The following is a 15200-nucleotide window of genomic DNA, read 5'->3' on the forward strand; positions in this document are numbered from 1 at the left end:
TTGAAGGAAGGGAATTGCCCCTTTGATCCCTCAGCTTTTATACTGAGCATGGGGCAGATGGGATGGAATACCCCTGTTGGTCAATTTTGGGTCACCTGTCCTGTCCGCTCCTCCCTGCAGGTGGGACCCCTCTACGCTTTTCCATTTCTGACCCTCCAACGGGGCAAATAATGAAATTAGCTGACCTTGGTTGTTATAGCAATAAGTATAAGCAAGAGCCTTTCTGCATACCATTCCTTGGCACAAACTGTCTTATCACTCTGAATGAACCATTTTAGACACAACGTGCTGTTAATTTCAGAGCATTAGAAGAGGCCTAGCTAAGAAGTAAAATTACTGAACAGAAAGTTGTTTCTGTTTTACCTCAAACCAGGACAATTTCACAAACAGATTTTTCTTTTCAACTTCTAAGTCATTTCCCCACTGCTTAAAATTCAAGTGTCTTTTCAGGCATATGTGCTTTTAAATCATTACAGACTGGTCTTGGGAAAGGTCCTTCCAGCACAGCACAGTCCTATCTAATCAGAATAGAACAAAAAAATGTGGTGGAAAAAGTCTCTCCACTCAGAAGGTGGCATTTTTTTTGTCTTTTGACTTTGTAGCACACAAATCACATTTTTTGGGGAAACGCCTTGCACTCTTGCCTTAAAATCTGCAAAGTAGCTCTCTTCTTGGGTCTTTATACCTGTGGCGGTGTGCTCTCCCCTTTCCCCCCCCTGGCTCCTGCTCAAGCCATGGCCATCGGCGGGAGTTGTTATGAGTTGCACTTGAACTGTGGGAGATGGCTGGCAACATAACCAAAACACTGTCTGGAGTGGGAACCTAGGTATCTTGTTCCCATGAGAATATGACTATAGGTCAATTATCTTACTCCATAAATAGTGGACAGCCCAAGAGCCCTTTGAGCTCTCCTGCACGGCAGCGGGCTGCACAACAGGATCTCCCCTTGAGTGGGGACGCTCGCTTAAGGTTCTTCTCCTCGAGGTTGAGAGATTCCTTGCTGCAACAGATTCTTGGTAAGTGACTAATAGCTTGCTAAACTTTGAAATCTTAGCTGAGTGATATAAGGATTGATTGCGCATATATAATCCTTTAGACATAAACCGTTGACCAAGTCTGGGACTAGGATTGGATCCAGCCACACCTAGACTCCTCTCTGAGAAGGAGTTTAGAAAGCAAGGGAGTCCTTTCTGAACCTCGTGACTCAACGGGAGGGTCTCCCTGAGAGCTTGTCTGACCCTGGCCTCTACGCAGTAAATAATCAAGTGTACCCTGGCATCGAATCTCGTAAAACACTGTCGCATTCACTACTAACTTTGTTAAATCACTGTTTTATGTTAATAAACATTTCACTACTCTCTTACAAGTGAAGTTATTCACTCCACCCGCGACAATACCTCACAGCAAGACCTCTGATGTTTCTTCATCTTCAGATAATAAGCTCAGTTGGCTTCTGGATAGGTGACTTTGGAGAGTGGCAGCTTGTAGATGGCAGAGTTGTTTGTGGTTATTAACAGGAAGGTCAGCGCAGACAAGCAAAAAGACCAGGTTCCTGATGGCACCCCAAACTGTGAAGAAAAACACAAACCACCTATTCACTCTGTGTCTTTCTTTCATTTGATCCCCCAGCCCTTGAACAAAACTCAGAGCCAGACAGCTTGGAACAAGCTTTCTCAAGGAAACCTTGACTTGGTTTTGCATGGAGTCTCTCCCTGGGGAGGCAGGATTTCTTTATGAGATCTTGACATTGTGCATTAACCTGCAACATCTACCAGCTCTGGTGAGAAGGCTGCCTTCTCTTTGTGCATCTGCAGTGGTCTTGGATGGAGATGAGATAGGAGTGGATGGAGATGAGACGGGAGTGGATACCAGAAGAATTCAGCTTTTCCCTGAGCTGTTGCACTGACTGCCTTTTGGCACTTGGGCAAAGCAATTAAACCAAATTTGATGTTTCTTTACACATGTGGAGGGCCCTTTTCTCAATCACTTCAGGCACAAATTATAGACATATCATTATCTCAGAGGTGTTGAGGGCTTCATGCAAGCTCTGAGGATGAAAAGTGGTGATGACTCTAAGTGGCCTGTTTCAGTGGGAACCACACCAACCCCCTGGGCAGGCTGTGCCCCCTCTCCCAGACCAGTTCTGCCTTTAGCTGAATTGTTCTCTGAGTTTTGATGTTTTGCCTCACAAGCCAGGAAAATATACAGTGTTCAAATATGTCTTTGGAAAAACGACCTTAGCTAATACACTACTTACCACAGACAACATGTTAGTCACTGGTGCTCCCAGGTAGGCACTGAAGAGCTCTGTGTAAAAGAAAGGTAGTTCCTGGTGAGTTCAGTTGCTCATGGAGAAGACCAGCAAGGACAAACATCTCTCATACTGCCTTGGGCAGCTCAACCAATGTTTATGACCATGCCTGGACAGCCCCCTCTTAAAGCTCTTTCCTTTGCACTGTGTCCCCTCCAACCTGGAGCTCATGGAAAGGGCAAAACAAAAAAAGAACTGGAGTGATGAAAATTGTGGCTATGGAAACAGAGGCTTTTGAAGAATGCACTGATGTGGAAAGTATGTAGCTTGATGGATGGGGTTAAATAGGAAAATAACCCTTACACCCCCCATCTCTCCTGCCTCTAGGGATAGAGGGTGGGTCAATGAGATACAAAGCTAAATCTTTTTTATATGAACACTGAATGAGCAATACTTTCACTCCCAGCTCACTGTGATATTGAAAGTTCATATGGAATTGCCTTATAAATAATTTTTCAATCACTCTGTGTTGTCTAGTTCATGCCTTTTGTATCCATTTCAATAGACTGGGAAAACTGTACTGCCTAACTACAGATGCGGAATGAACTTGAGCTGAAGTTTTCTCAAAGTTTAGATATGTCCTTCTCCAAAGAAGGAATTTAAGCTGGTATCTATGATTGGAAAAAAAAATATGATTCATCCAGAAATGTTGAATAAGCACAATTAATGCCTCAAAACTAAGCATTTTAATTTCAAAGACCTTAGTTAATCAGCATCCACTGATCGCATCTCTTGCTTTGAAAACAACTCTTCACTGAAAGTGAAAGCAATGCTTTTATTTTGTCAGGGGACGTTAGAGCAATGGCTGCAACATCCGGCTCCATCATTTGTCAGTCTCGCCTAAGTCCATCTGCCTGTCTGGAGGTGGCCATCTGGCTTCAGCGCACCTTGAGTATAAATGCATCTTGTCTCACTTCAAAAAGAAATGTGGCAGTAGTGAAAATCCGTAGGGTACGTACCGCAGGCAATTGCCAGCAAATGTGTCTGCCAGGTGAAAGCGTAGAACATGCCTCCAATTGCAATGCAGGAGAGGGAGCTGTTGTAGCCCCACAAGCCGGAGTAGATTTTGCTAAAAGGTGTTGCTAAGCTCAGTGCTGGAAAATAAGTCAAAGATGTGTCATTCCTTGGCCAAAGAGATAAAAGCAGCTAAAAATGGCATGAATTCAACTTTTTAGGGCTCTAGCCTGCATACGTACACTGAGTTCCTATTTGTAGGAACGTTGCTACAGTCTAAGACTAAAGCCACTTTAATCTAATGCAATTATTACAGAATTTCCCTGATGCTGCTGAGCTGAATTTGGCCATACGATTTCAGCAGAAGATATATAAGTGAATGAGCAAAAATGTGAACTCTAAATGCATCCCTGAGGCCTGCACATTCACACTGATGACTATGGCTTTTATTAAAAAAATCATTTCAGCCAAAAATACACTTCTTTCTTCTGAAGATTTCCACCATCATAAAATAAGGTAAGAGAATGGAAAAGTCAATCAAAAGAATTCTTATAACATAATATATATAAATAATTTTTTTTCAAGCAGTCATTCTCCAATGGAAGAAACATTTGTGACTGTAAATGATCCATTCATTGCAGTTCCTCTTTTATTCTCCGTGCTTTTATATAAATCTGTGACATAAGTCAAATCCTTACCTGCCAGCATCCCCACTGCTGATCCAATTGCTGCATGCAGACAAATGAGTGGAGAAGAGATAAATAAAGCAATCAGGAAAATTCCCCCAGTCCAGGGGTTATCACAGCCATAAACCTGACCCATCCTGACTGGAATGGATTGCAGGAGCTGCAGGAATGCAAAAAAAAAAAAAGACAATTTGTTATCAGCTTTGTAATTTTTTTTTTAAAAAAAACACTATTTTCCTTAGCCATGTTTGTGTTCAGCTTTTGTTGGATGCAGTCTCTCTTTCTGGACTGTAAGTGGAAAGTTTGGACACTTCCTGGGAGACAGCAGGGCATTTCCACAGGGTTTCCCTTTCAAAGAAAATGAGTCATGCCTTGTTCCCTAGCCATGAGCTCCTCTGGTGGGTTTTTGCTCTAATATCAAAGGTAAATGTCTTTTGTGAAAGGACTTGGGTTTGCTCATCATCTTTACATGTGCTGCTGACTTGGCCATTTTTGCACGCTGTTATGGAGCATGATAGTAAATCTAGGAAATGGAAGTGTGCAGGTAGATGATGCCTTTGAGAAGACATTCGTCTCTGAGTGGGCAAATCCGAGGATGAAATGGCTAATAATGGCTTGGCCAGAATTACAAGACTTTGCTCAGGTAAGGCTATATCCCTGATCTGCTTATATACCTGAAACTCCTTTGGGATTCAGTAGGAATATGAATGAGAGTTGCTGGGTTGGTGGGAAAGAGCCCAACTTGGTCACAGCTTAGAGATGGTTTCAAGACACTTTTCCTCAAAATGTTGTGTTCCTCCACGTGGAACAGCCCATTTATGGTCCCCATAAAATTACGCGCCATGGTAAACGGTCTTTGAGAAATGTCATTTGTATGGATTGCTATTTAGTGTCAATTAACTTCCTTTTCTTATTCACTCCCTGTGAACCCCTCAAAATAGTCCACTGAGCCTTAGGGAAAAGCTATTACTCTAGTATCTATGTTGTTTATGGCGCTATGCCATATGCTTCTTTGGAAAGTTCCCACTTGAATATTGACTAAAAATATGTGAGCATGTGCCTGCACCCAAGTTTGTAACCATTCTTCCATAGGAATATCTGCTTGCTCATTTCTAATCAGAAAGATGCAATTTTAAAAACACAGCACTCTCTACATGGAAACTAAAATTAACCTGTGAGTTAACTGGCAGTCTCAGCACAACCTTTTCTATAGGACACTGATCAGTATATGCACAGTAATGTGTAATTAGATTCTCGAGGATCTTTGAAGATTATAATTTAGATCCAACTTGGGGGTGTTAGTGGATGAGAAGCTCAACATGAGCCAGCAATGCGCGCTCACAGCCCAGAAAGCCAACCACATCCTGGGCTGCATCAAAAGAAGCATGGCCAGCAGGTCGAGGGAGGTGATTCTGCCCCTCTACTCCACTCTCGTGAGACCACACCTGCAGCACTGCATACAGCTCTGGGGCCTCCAACATAAGAAGGACATGGACCTGTTGTAGTGAGTCCAGAGGAGGGCCACAAAGATGATCAGAGGGGTTAGAGCACCTGTCCTACGAAGACAGGCTGAGAGAGTTGGGGTTATTCAGCCTGGAGAAGAGAAGGCTCCAGGGAGACCTTATAGCATCCTTCCAGTACTTAAAGGGGGCCTACAGGAGAGATGGGGAGGGACTCTTTATGAGGGAGTGTAGCGATAGGACGAGGGATAATGGCTTCAAACTGGAAGAGGGTAGATTTATATTAGATATCAGGAAGAAATTTTTCACTATGAGGGTGGTGAGGCACTGGAACAGGCTGCCCAGGGAAGTTGTTGAGGCCCCATCCCTGGAAGTGTTCAAGACCAGGCTGGACGGGGCTCTGAGCAACGTGGTCTAGTGGGAGGTGTCCCTGCCCATGGCAGGGGCGTTGGAACTAGATGATCTTTAAGGTCCCTTCCAACCTAAACCATTCTATGATTCTATGAACTGTAAATGAAAGATATCAGTTACCAAAAAGATTCTTATTTTCAAGCTATCAAAAATGTAAATTCCTAGAGTAAACCTTTACGTTTTGGATAATAGCTGTCTTATAAATGCAATTTTTTATTGCCAGGCCATAATGCAGTAACATAAAGGAAGATAATAGTGGTTTTCTTTGTAAATGGAAAAGGCTGTTATCTTTAGGGCATCCTACCGTTGGCATTTCCACATCCGTCCAGGTGATGTTTGGTGTTGCTGTTGCAGGCTGAATGACAGTTGTAGGGAAGAAGAGGTTATGGGGTCCTGATGCAGCCAGATAGAGGGTCAAGGCCAAGTTGAAAGGCAAGGTGAAAACAGGCAGATCCCACTTACAGAAGAGTGAGCCTAAAGCGCTGGTGAAAACCGGGCTGAAAGAAGAACAAAATGGTCTCACTAGGAGCTTGTCAGCTAGGCAAAAAAAAACCCCAAAACCCCCAAAAAAACAACTGCAGGAAATTCACTCTAATTTTTTTTAAAAAAAGCTGTTTAATTTCCTCAGTCTTTCTGATAAAATCAGAGATATGCTAGGGTCACTCGGTAAATTTCCTACCCTTCCCAGTGTGGTTAGCAATGTACAGATTCCTGTCATTTTATGCAATATATGGGGTGAATTTGGTGACCATGACGGAGCCAAGATCCTCCCCTTGTATGGAGGATCCAGTGATTTAATGGAGTTATTCCACAGTTCAGTCTGTGTTTACTTTTTTTTTTTTAATTAGTACTTGAAGTGAACTGAATTTAGGACAACCATGCCAGGCTTGAGTGAACTGTGAAGGTGGCTGTGTATCCTTGAAGCTTATGGAGCAGAAGTAAAGGCTGACATCAAAGTTGTGCTTATTAAAGTGAGTATAACACTACATAAACTTCAGGCAGAGAGATGATATGCATGGTTTAGCAATCTCCAACTAGACATTTGGGGGTAAAAGACCAGCTTTCAAAACTTTTGCTGTCCAAATACCTAGGAGATTATGGTGTCATATATATGAGTAAAGTATTATTAGTTTGTTTTGATTAGCATCAACTATCACTTCTTGGGGCCACTGAACAGCTTCTGTGCCTAGAGAGGTAAATTTTCATGACATTTTTATATGGTGGCTTAAATAGATGAAACACTTGTGGTTGATGGTAGTAGGGAATTGCTAAAATAATGTGCCTCTTGAGACAGAAATGAATTGACGCATCGCAGCAATGTGGCTAACATTTAAGGCATTGAATTACATATGATCAGCCATCAATTTTCCTTTTCCCCATTGGGTTTATTTGTGATTATGTGGGTATTTTATTTGTTTCGGGATTACATTTGAGTTTAAAAGTGCAAATAATGATACAGATTTACTAGCACGTATGTGCCAGTTGTGTTTCTTTCCCACTGTAGTCTGTATAGTGCATAAAAATACAACAGCTCAGTCTCAGTGTGGGGATACTGGGGCTGGAATAAGAAGCAGAGGAGCCATCCGACTTACCAGGTCATAGACACCAGTACTACCAGCAGTAGAAGCCACCAGTGGTAGTCTCCCTTAGCAGAGAAAACGGCCATGAGCAATCCCACCAAGACCCTGTTATAGCCATACAGGCCTGCTGCTATGGCTGATCTGTGTAAAAGAAACAACCATCTTGAAATCTTCTCCCCTGCGGGTGCTTTGCTCACATCATGCCCTCCCTCCCCACGCAATCATGACTCTGTGTGATGATGACCTACCAAGGCTCATGCATCAACCTTCTATTTCACCTGCTTGAGTCCCGGGTCCTCTCAGCAACTACCCCTTCTACAGTTACGTCCAGTGTCCCTTTGTGCCAGATGCAGGTGGTGGGAAGATCTGTCTGGTCCTACCAGACCAGATACATAGCCAGTGAAGGCTAGATACATGCTTTTCATCTATGTCACTTGTTTAACACATGAGTCAGCATTGAAGTGACAGTTGGTTTTGAAGGGGAAAAGGATGGACTTACCTGTCCTGACCCAGAATAAGTGCTGTTAAAGTTGAGACAACTGTTCCTAAACAGCCTGTGAGTGTCCACCATGGGTTCTGCACCAGGAAACCAGCAAGTATGATAAGCCCACTGAGGGGATTGTTGACAAACATCACCTGGGATATCCCACGCAGTACCCAGTCAATAAACTGGATCATGAGAGGTTTATCTGGAAGAGATCAAATTAAACAATAACAAAAAAACCCCCCAAATGCACGGATGATACTGATTCAGGATGGGTTTTTTTTGAAACTCAGGAAGAGTTTTGGCAGTGTAACTTGGCAGCACAACTGAAGCAATGAATCAATAAGACTGTAAAACCTGACCTATACTGAAATCTTACAGCTGGAAAGCCGAGATGAACAGTGTGGTTGCCAGAGTCCCCTGTTATAAAGTACCCTGGACTGGTTTCATATGAATCAGCTAATTTATGATGTCTGTGCCTCAGATAGCAAATCGTGTGTGTATCCCGTTGCTCATTTATTATGGGGACCAAACACACCTACCTATGTGTAATTTAACTTCACAGTGGCATTAGGCTTGACAGAAACTGCTCAGCTGAAAGGACAGGGAGTGTTATGAAGAATGGCAGAGCACAGAATAACTGTCCTGGGTTATGTTCTGTGGGACTAAATTCACTTTGTACATGGCGTGTTGGGAGGTAAATGTCATCTCAGTCATCCTCAAGATTTAAGCAATACGTGGATCTCTGCACAAAGCTGATTTTTTTCTATAAAATGTAAATAAATCAGGGCAGAGGTAGTTTCTGTAATACTTCAACTTGAATCATGTTAATGAGAAGTTACTTGTTACTCCTTTGATGTAATTCTTTGGAATTCCTTAATTAGTCATGATGAAGTAGCTTTACCTTTTAGCCAGGCTCCAAATTCCTTCATGTCTCCATTGATGTACCCAACAGCTCTGCAGACTCTCTTCCCAGCTTTTCTCAGTGGATTCTGCTTTATTGGCTTTCTTTCCCCCTTGGTTTCTATCTTGACATCAACACTGTTTTCTACGTTGATGTTCTGACCCTTTGGTAAAATTCAATGGAAAAAAAAAAGACAGTTCATTACAATGCCTCTTACCAATCCCTGTTTATTCTCTCTACCACATATTGCTCACCACGTGGTATTTTGGAGCCAGAAAGAGGCAAATCCTTACTCTGAACACCTGATTCTCATGTCTTCATGAGCACATTCCTTCTTCAGGTGTTCTTGGAACCCTGCACTGTCCTTACAGACTTTCATGCAATCATAGATTTGAACACCACAAGGAAACGCTGAGCCTTGTGTCATAGTATTTTACCTGATTTTAACACCCTGTTCAGCTATATCATGTTTTCTAGAAATCAAGCAGCTCTTGATTTAAAGGGTGACTTCAAAAAGAGCAAGATGGCATGGGAGGACGTTGGCTTCACAGAAGTTAAAGCTTACCTCAGGATTCAAATTGATGAAAGTCAAACACAGAAGTTGGTAGAAGTTGAACCACAATCTAGGAAGCTGCTTCAATGATTAAGTTTCCCCTGCTGCTTAACCCATATTTCCAGTTTGAATTTATCCATCAGCCATCAATAATAGGTACCTAAAGTTAGGTTTATGGGTCTCTATACAGTCACCTACTGGGATCAGCTCAACCTTTCTCATGAGCTTGGCCTTAGCTTGAGAGTTGTTCATGGTGCCTTATGTCATTACTCGCATGCATACATATGTTTTTTCTGTGTTGAATTGTAATTTTAGCTGGCCCATTTTTAGAAGTACTCAGCACCTATTTAAGGGGTTAAAGGCCAAATTCAGAGTCCTTGCTTTCCATTCTGCCTGTCATGTTGGCTTCTTCTCTCTGCCAGCTGCCCAGTAGGGTGCTATGTGGTCTGCACTGGCCTTTGCTCTTCAGCGTAAGACAAGATAGGTGACCACATATTGGGACCTGTAGTAAGAAATCCTCAGGGACTAATGAAAAGACTCTTATACTCTTAGTAAATTTAGCAGGCACTATATCAAGACTTAAATAAGGTAGGGGAGTGTTATAGGCCAAACAGTAGTTTAGGCCTAAATAAGGTGTTTGGGTCATCCACACAGGGCCGGCAGAGATGGAGCGCCCTATGGGAGACATGCCCTTTGGATTAGGAGGTTCTGGAATACCCTTTGGCACCTCATACAGCTCTAGACAGCTTCATTCAGGCACATGGATTAGAGACTTACACCTAACTGTAAGCACTGGAGTTTAAAAAACAGTGATATCCCATAGACAATTCATTATTTGTTCATAGAATCATCTAGGTTGGAAGGGATCTTTAAGATCATCGAGTCCAACCATTAACCTAACGCTGCCAAAACCACCACTAAACCATGTCCCTAAGCACCACGTCTATCCATCTTTTAAATACCTCCAGGGATGGTGACTCAACCACTTCCCTGGGCAGCCTGGTCCAACGTTCGATAACCCTTTCCGCGAAGAAATTTTTCCTAATATCTATCCTAAACCTCCCCTGGCGCAACTTGAGGCCATTTCCTCTCATCCTATCGCCTGTTACTTGGGAGAAGAGACCAACCCCCGCCTCTCTACAACCTCCTTTCCGGTAGTTGTAGAGAGCGATAAGGTCTCCCCTCAGCCTCCTTTTCTCTAGGCTAAACAACCCCAGTTCCCTCAGCCGCTCCTCATAAGACTTGTGCTCTAGACCCTTCACCAGCTTCGTTGCCCTTGTTTAAGGGCCTATTCTCAATATGAAGTCAGCAAATTTAAAACAGCCAAACCTTTCCCTGGAGTGTATTCAGTTTCCTGAAGAGTAGGACTCATCCTTGGTAATTGTCAAGACAAAGAAAACACAAGCCAAGGTACATTGTTGTGTGAATACAGAACCAGAGATGCTTCAGGTCTCACTGGTGAGTAACAGCTTGTGCAAGAAGTAAAGAAATTAGGTTGTGAGTTAATAATCTAAATAAGATGATGCAAGCATGTAATTATTGGAGTTAGTCCTTGATTCACTTGCAACTTCAGTAAAAGCCTTCTTGGCAGCTGGGGAAGAGAATCCATACTTCAGAACTACAGGTGCCAAGGACTTAAGCTAAAGCAGCCTTGCCCCTGGAGATTACACTTGCAGACCCAGACATGTGGTTAAGCAGCTCTGAGTCTTTGTGGGGGAATGTCTGGTTAATGTACATCCTGGCCAGTTTCTTACTGTATGTTCTTGGAAGGCTGATGGTAACACTTCAGGAAGTAGTAAATATTTGCACAAATAATAAATAGACATTTTCTGCCTTCTGGAAGGGCCCTGCTAATGCAAGGTTCCACATGACAGGCTGAAGACAGGACCAGTGCGTAGAAGAATGTTGAATTTGACTTTGTGTAGGACACAAAGAGAAGGAGCTTAACTAAAGGAGGAAGAAAAGAAAAGGATGAGAGTGTTGCTAGGGATGGTATCTCAGTGCTGGAAGGCTTTTTTCTGGCTCAGTTATAATTCATTACCTTGATTCATTAACCTGCGCTTTTCTCATATTTTATTCTGAAATAATGGAATAAGTGAATTGTATGCACTTTCAGTTAAATCAAAGTTTCCAGCCAAGATAAATGTTCTTCATTTGGTGAAAATGCATTTACATTTTCAATTTAAAGAATCCTCCTCTTTATGTAACTTAGGCTTTCTATGTTATTAATCCATAAAGTCAAGGGCTGTTGCATTTGCATTTGCAGAGCGATGTTGTGCGTCCCATGCTAGCATGCCTGATATGTTTCCGTGCATGCTGAGTGAGGAGCTGTTTGCACCACAGGAGCCTGGAGATGTTCTGCAGCATGGGATTTAATGTGCTGTAATAATGATGTAATAAAGAAGTGTTGGAGTCACTGTCTGGTTGACTCACACAGTGGAGAATAAAATGGGTTGTGTTGGAGGCCCTAATTCATCAACACTTTGAATTGCTTTGCCATAGTGCATATTTAAGGCACTGCACAGTACAAGTCTCAGACTGCAGAAATCCTTTGATCCAGGTTTTCATGGGCAGAAATAAAGTCAGCTCGATGCACTTGGCACAGCAAAAAGACCAGGTGACCAGGTGAGTCACTTCCACCAACCTGGCTTGAACTTCACTCCCAATGACGGCTGCGTCAATGCCCTGCATACCTGTTCTTCCAGAACATTGAAAATCAGAGTGCTTGGGGGGTGATCACAGGCACCTTCTGGTCAGTGGTCAAACTCATGTTCAATGTGTCCCTTTCCATCAAGTGATGTGTCTCTCCAGAGATGAATCACATGAATTTCAGTTCATCTTTCCTATCAGCTTATATATGCTAAAGGGGAAGGAAATCATTACGAAACACCCCATCACCTGCAGAGCAGCCTGGTACATAATGGGTAGGCTAAGAGCACCCTTGGTTTCAGGTGGGGTCTTCACGACACTGTAAAGACCCAGATCCAGCCCTGTTGGCTGCCTTCTGTGTATGGTGGTTTGGCTATCACCACAGCCAAGAAACGCAAAGCATGGAGGACTTGCACTACTTCTGTTCAGTTGTCCAAAGAAAGTATAAAGAAGTAGTGAACCACTTGGAATCCAGTACCAGAACAGAATTTTTTGGGCATTTTAAATAATTTTTGGCATTGTAAGCTGCCATATATGCTCAGATTGACAACCTGCTAACACATACCTTGTTTTAGGGAGTAGGCGATAGCAGCTATCTAAGAAAGGGCAGAAGACAAAAGGTATCTCATCCCAGAATAATGGAGATGCTCTGAGAATTTTAAGACAGTGATGTCTGAATTTTAATTCAAGCTGAAGTACGTGTTTTCTGACAGGGATTGCATGAAGGCCAGTCTACAGCAGGTCTTTTGAAGACCTGCTACTGAGGCTAAGTTAACATGTGGTTTTCAGTCAAAGTGGGCTTTTTTTCTTAGTGCACAAAGGAAGGAAATGGAAATAATTGTGAGAGGACTATTCTGCTGGAATAGACTGCTTGGCTTCTGCAAGGGGGCAGGATTTTTAATTTTTTATTTATTCCTTATTTCTATTAGTCTGGGAAAGTGTTTTTTGATCTCAGATTCTGAACTAAAGACTGTGTAAGTCCTGCTCTCAGACATACAGCTTGAAGCACGCTGTCTGATCTCATGTATGCTCTGGAGAGGTGCTCCAGCCAAGCATTTGGTAGGAAAAGCAGTGCGGGCTCCTGGTGCTGGTGTGTAACTGGTGTGACACAGGAGCAGCAGCAGGACCCAGGCAGAGCGAGTCTGAATGTGATTTTCATGTCTGTGGTGCAAGGACTGATTTGTGCTCTGCTGTGAGTGCAGAGGAACTATTAAAAACTATTTTCCCATGGTGTACTGTGGAAAGTGAGAGCTAGATTTGGGGCACTGCTGCTTTTCCCCAGTGATTCCAGATGTTTGCTGCTGCCCCTTGTCTAGATATCTTTGTGCTGTTGGATAATATCTCTCTGCCATCCTTGCTAAGGATGCTCATATAAGCAAGAAGGAACGTTTTGCAGATAAAAGTATCTAAATACTTTTGTATCAGCTATGAAATGGATACGTGCAAACAGAAAAGAAAAAAAAAGATGTTAATCTTGCATGAAAATGAAATCATCACAGGGCCAAGAAGCTAATCTATTGTGGTTTTTTATCGTCTTTTCAGAGTTAATAAATGTCCTGAAGCAAAGCACTGATGTTATGCAACTTCATGCCTCCCTAAATCAATTTCTCTCCTACTTGTGTACACTTCTTCCATGTCATGCCATACCTACGGCATCTCAGTAATGCCTCATTAAAGCTGCAACATAGCAGACTCCATGATGGTGCTGCATTCCTGCAACATCTGGCCTGCAAATATGTTTTTATTCACGTGCTGAAATGGAGACAAGCCCGGTCACACATTCATTATGTTTTATACATGCTAAAAGTGGTGCTGTGCTTGCAGCTGGGAAAAAACAGAGGCTTTTATTTGGCTAATTGTTTTAATACTCCCAGGTAATATTTATTTACAAGCTGGTGCCTGTGTTGCTAGGTGTTGGGCTTTTATCTCTGAAAATGCAGCAAAATTATCTAGTACTTTCTCTTCTTTCTGGAATTTTCCTCTGTCCCTGCCAAAATTCAAGTTACTCTGTAAATCAAGAGGATTTAAATTACCATGTAGTATTTGTTTGTCCAAGGAACTGCTACCGCACTATTACAGTCATTGTATCTTGCATTCTCTGAATTGTTGCTGTGAAGTGTGCAGGCAGCCAGCTCTGTGTGCAGCATGTTTTTAGAGGAATTCCTGCATCGAAGTACAATAGGAGGAAAGGGCCAGATTCTCAGCAACTCTGATTCCAGCATAGCCTGTGTAATGTTACTAGGGGTTTAGTAAAGTTGGATAAGAAAGAAGAGCGTTATGTATAGGAACACACGCATGCACAAGTACACTCAGGTACAACAGAGAGATTATAATGTACTTGACCCTCACTGAAAAAAAAGTTCATGTTTTCCCATAGAAGACACATTTCATTAGTTAAAAAAAAAAATTAAAAAAGCTCATCCCTCAGATTCAAATATTCATTAAGCCCATTTGCAGTTCAATTTTCAGAGATCTGTCTCTTGAGGACAGAGAAATCCAGAGATACTATCACATTAACTGCATATTATTACTCTCTGGGCATTTTTCATTTTGCAGAATAGAAAGGCAGTAAAAGGAGGAAAGAGTTCCAGTTTTGGGCTTTTTTTTTTCTTTTTTTTTCCTCAAAGGTTCAGCCAACTAGGTTAAGCAGTACTAATAAATCCTTGCCCTGTTACTAAACTCTCAATAATTGAAATTCTTGTGACATTGCCCAACCTCTGTGTTCCTCTTGAGCCTTTGCTGCTCTTGCTCAGGAGGACCGTTCAAATGCTGTTTGTTAGGTGTTTTGAGGGAGAAGAAAGATCCAGGTAAGTCAGTAACAGGGCGCACATTTATTGCTGTGCATGAAAAGGAATGAAGAAAGTACTCTTACCTCTCTGATGAGTTGAGGGGTAGCTGTTGCTTTGCTGGCTAGGACAGAAGGAAAGCAGGACCAAGAGAGTGGGAAAAAGAAAATGCCCCACCAGCTTACATAGGCTAGCAAAGCTCCTGTCCTGATATTACTAATTAGTTTGTTTCTCCTCCCACTTGGTGAACTCCAAGCAAATGTCAAGAAGGTTCCCTCTTGAATTCTCCATCTTTCCTCTTGCTCTGTCCTTGGTCTCTTGCCAACAGCCTCTTCAAATGTCCTTTTCCCTGCTGTTTTTGTTTGGTTTTGTTTTTTAACTAACTCTCCTTTAACTCTATCCTTTCTCCTCCTCCACCAGTT

The 15200-nt window shown here is 42.4% G+C and overlaps 1 protein-coding gene across 1 annotated transcript; it reads right to left on the minus strand.

The window, feature by feature from the left end:
* Window positions 1-1442: 1442 nt before the first annotated feature.
* Window positions 1443-14983, minus strand: LOC141735484 (urea transporter 2-like). The gene is made up of 9 exons (XM_074568351.1): window positions 14865-14983; window positions 8791-8953; window positions 7902-8091; window positions 7415-7543; window positions 6127-6319; window positions 3964-4111; window positions 3271-3405; window positions 2258-2307; window positions 1443-1568 (listed from the first exon to the last, which is right to left on the minus strand). The coding sequence occupies exons 2-9, from the start codon at window positions 8816-8818 to the stop codon at window positions 1443-1445; spliced, it is 999 nt and encodes a 332-aa protein (XP_074424452.1). The 5' UTR covers window positions 8819-8953; window positions 14865-14983.
* Between the last annotated feature and the right edge of the window lie 217 nt (window positions 14984-15200).

This window comes from Larus michahellis, chromosome W (assembly GCF_964199755.1).
Source record: "Larus michahellis chromosome W, bLarMic1.1, whole genome shotgun sequence".
Taxonomy (NCBI): domain Eukaryota; kingdom Metazoa; phylum Chordata; class Aves; order Charadriiformes; family Laridae; genus Larus; species Larus michahellis.

Coding starts and splice junctions, on each gene's coding strand:
- LOC141735484 (XM_074568351.1), bottom strand. CDS start 8,818: ATGAAGGAATTTGGAGCCTGGCTAAAAG. Junction 8,092..8,790: donor ATTTGGAGCCTGGCTAAAAG/GTAAAGCTACTT, acceptor GATCTCTTCCAG/ATAAACCTCTCATGATCCAG. Junction 2,308..3,270: donor TTTGCTGGCAATTGCCTGCG/GTACGTACCCTA, acceptor TCTTTTACACAG/AGCTCTTCAGTGCCTACCTG.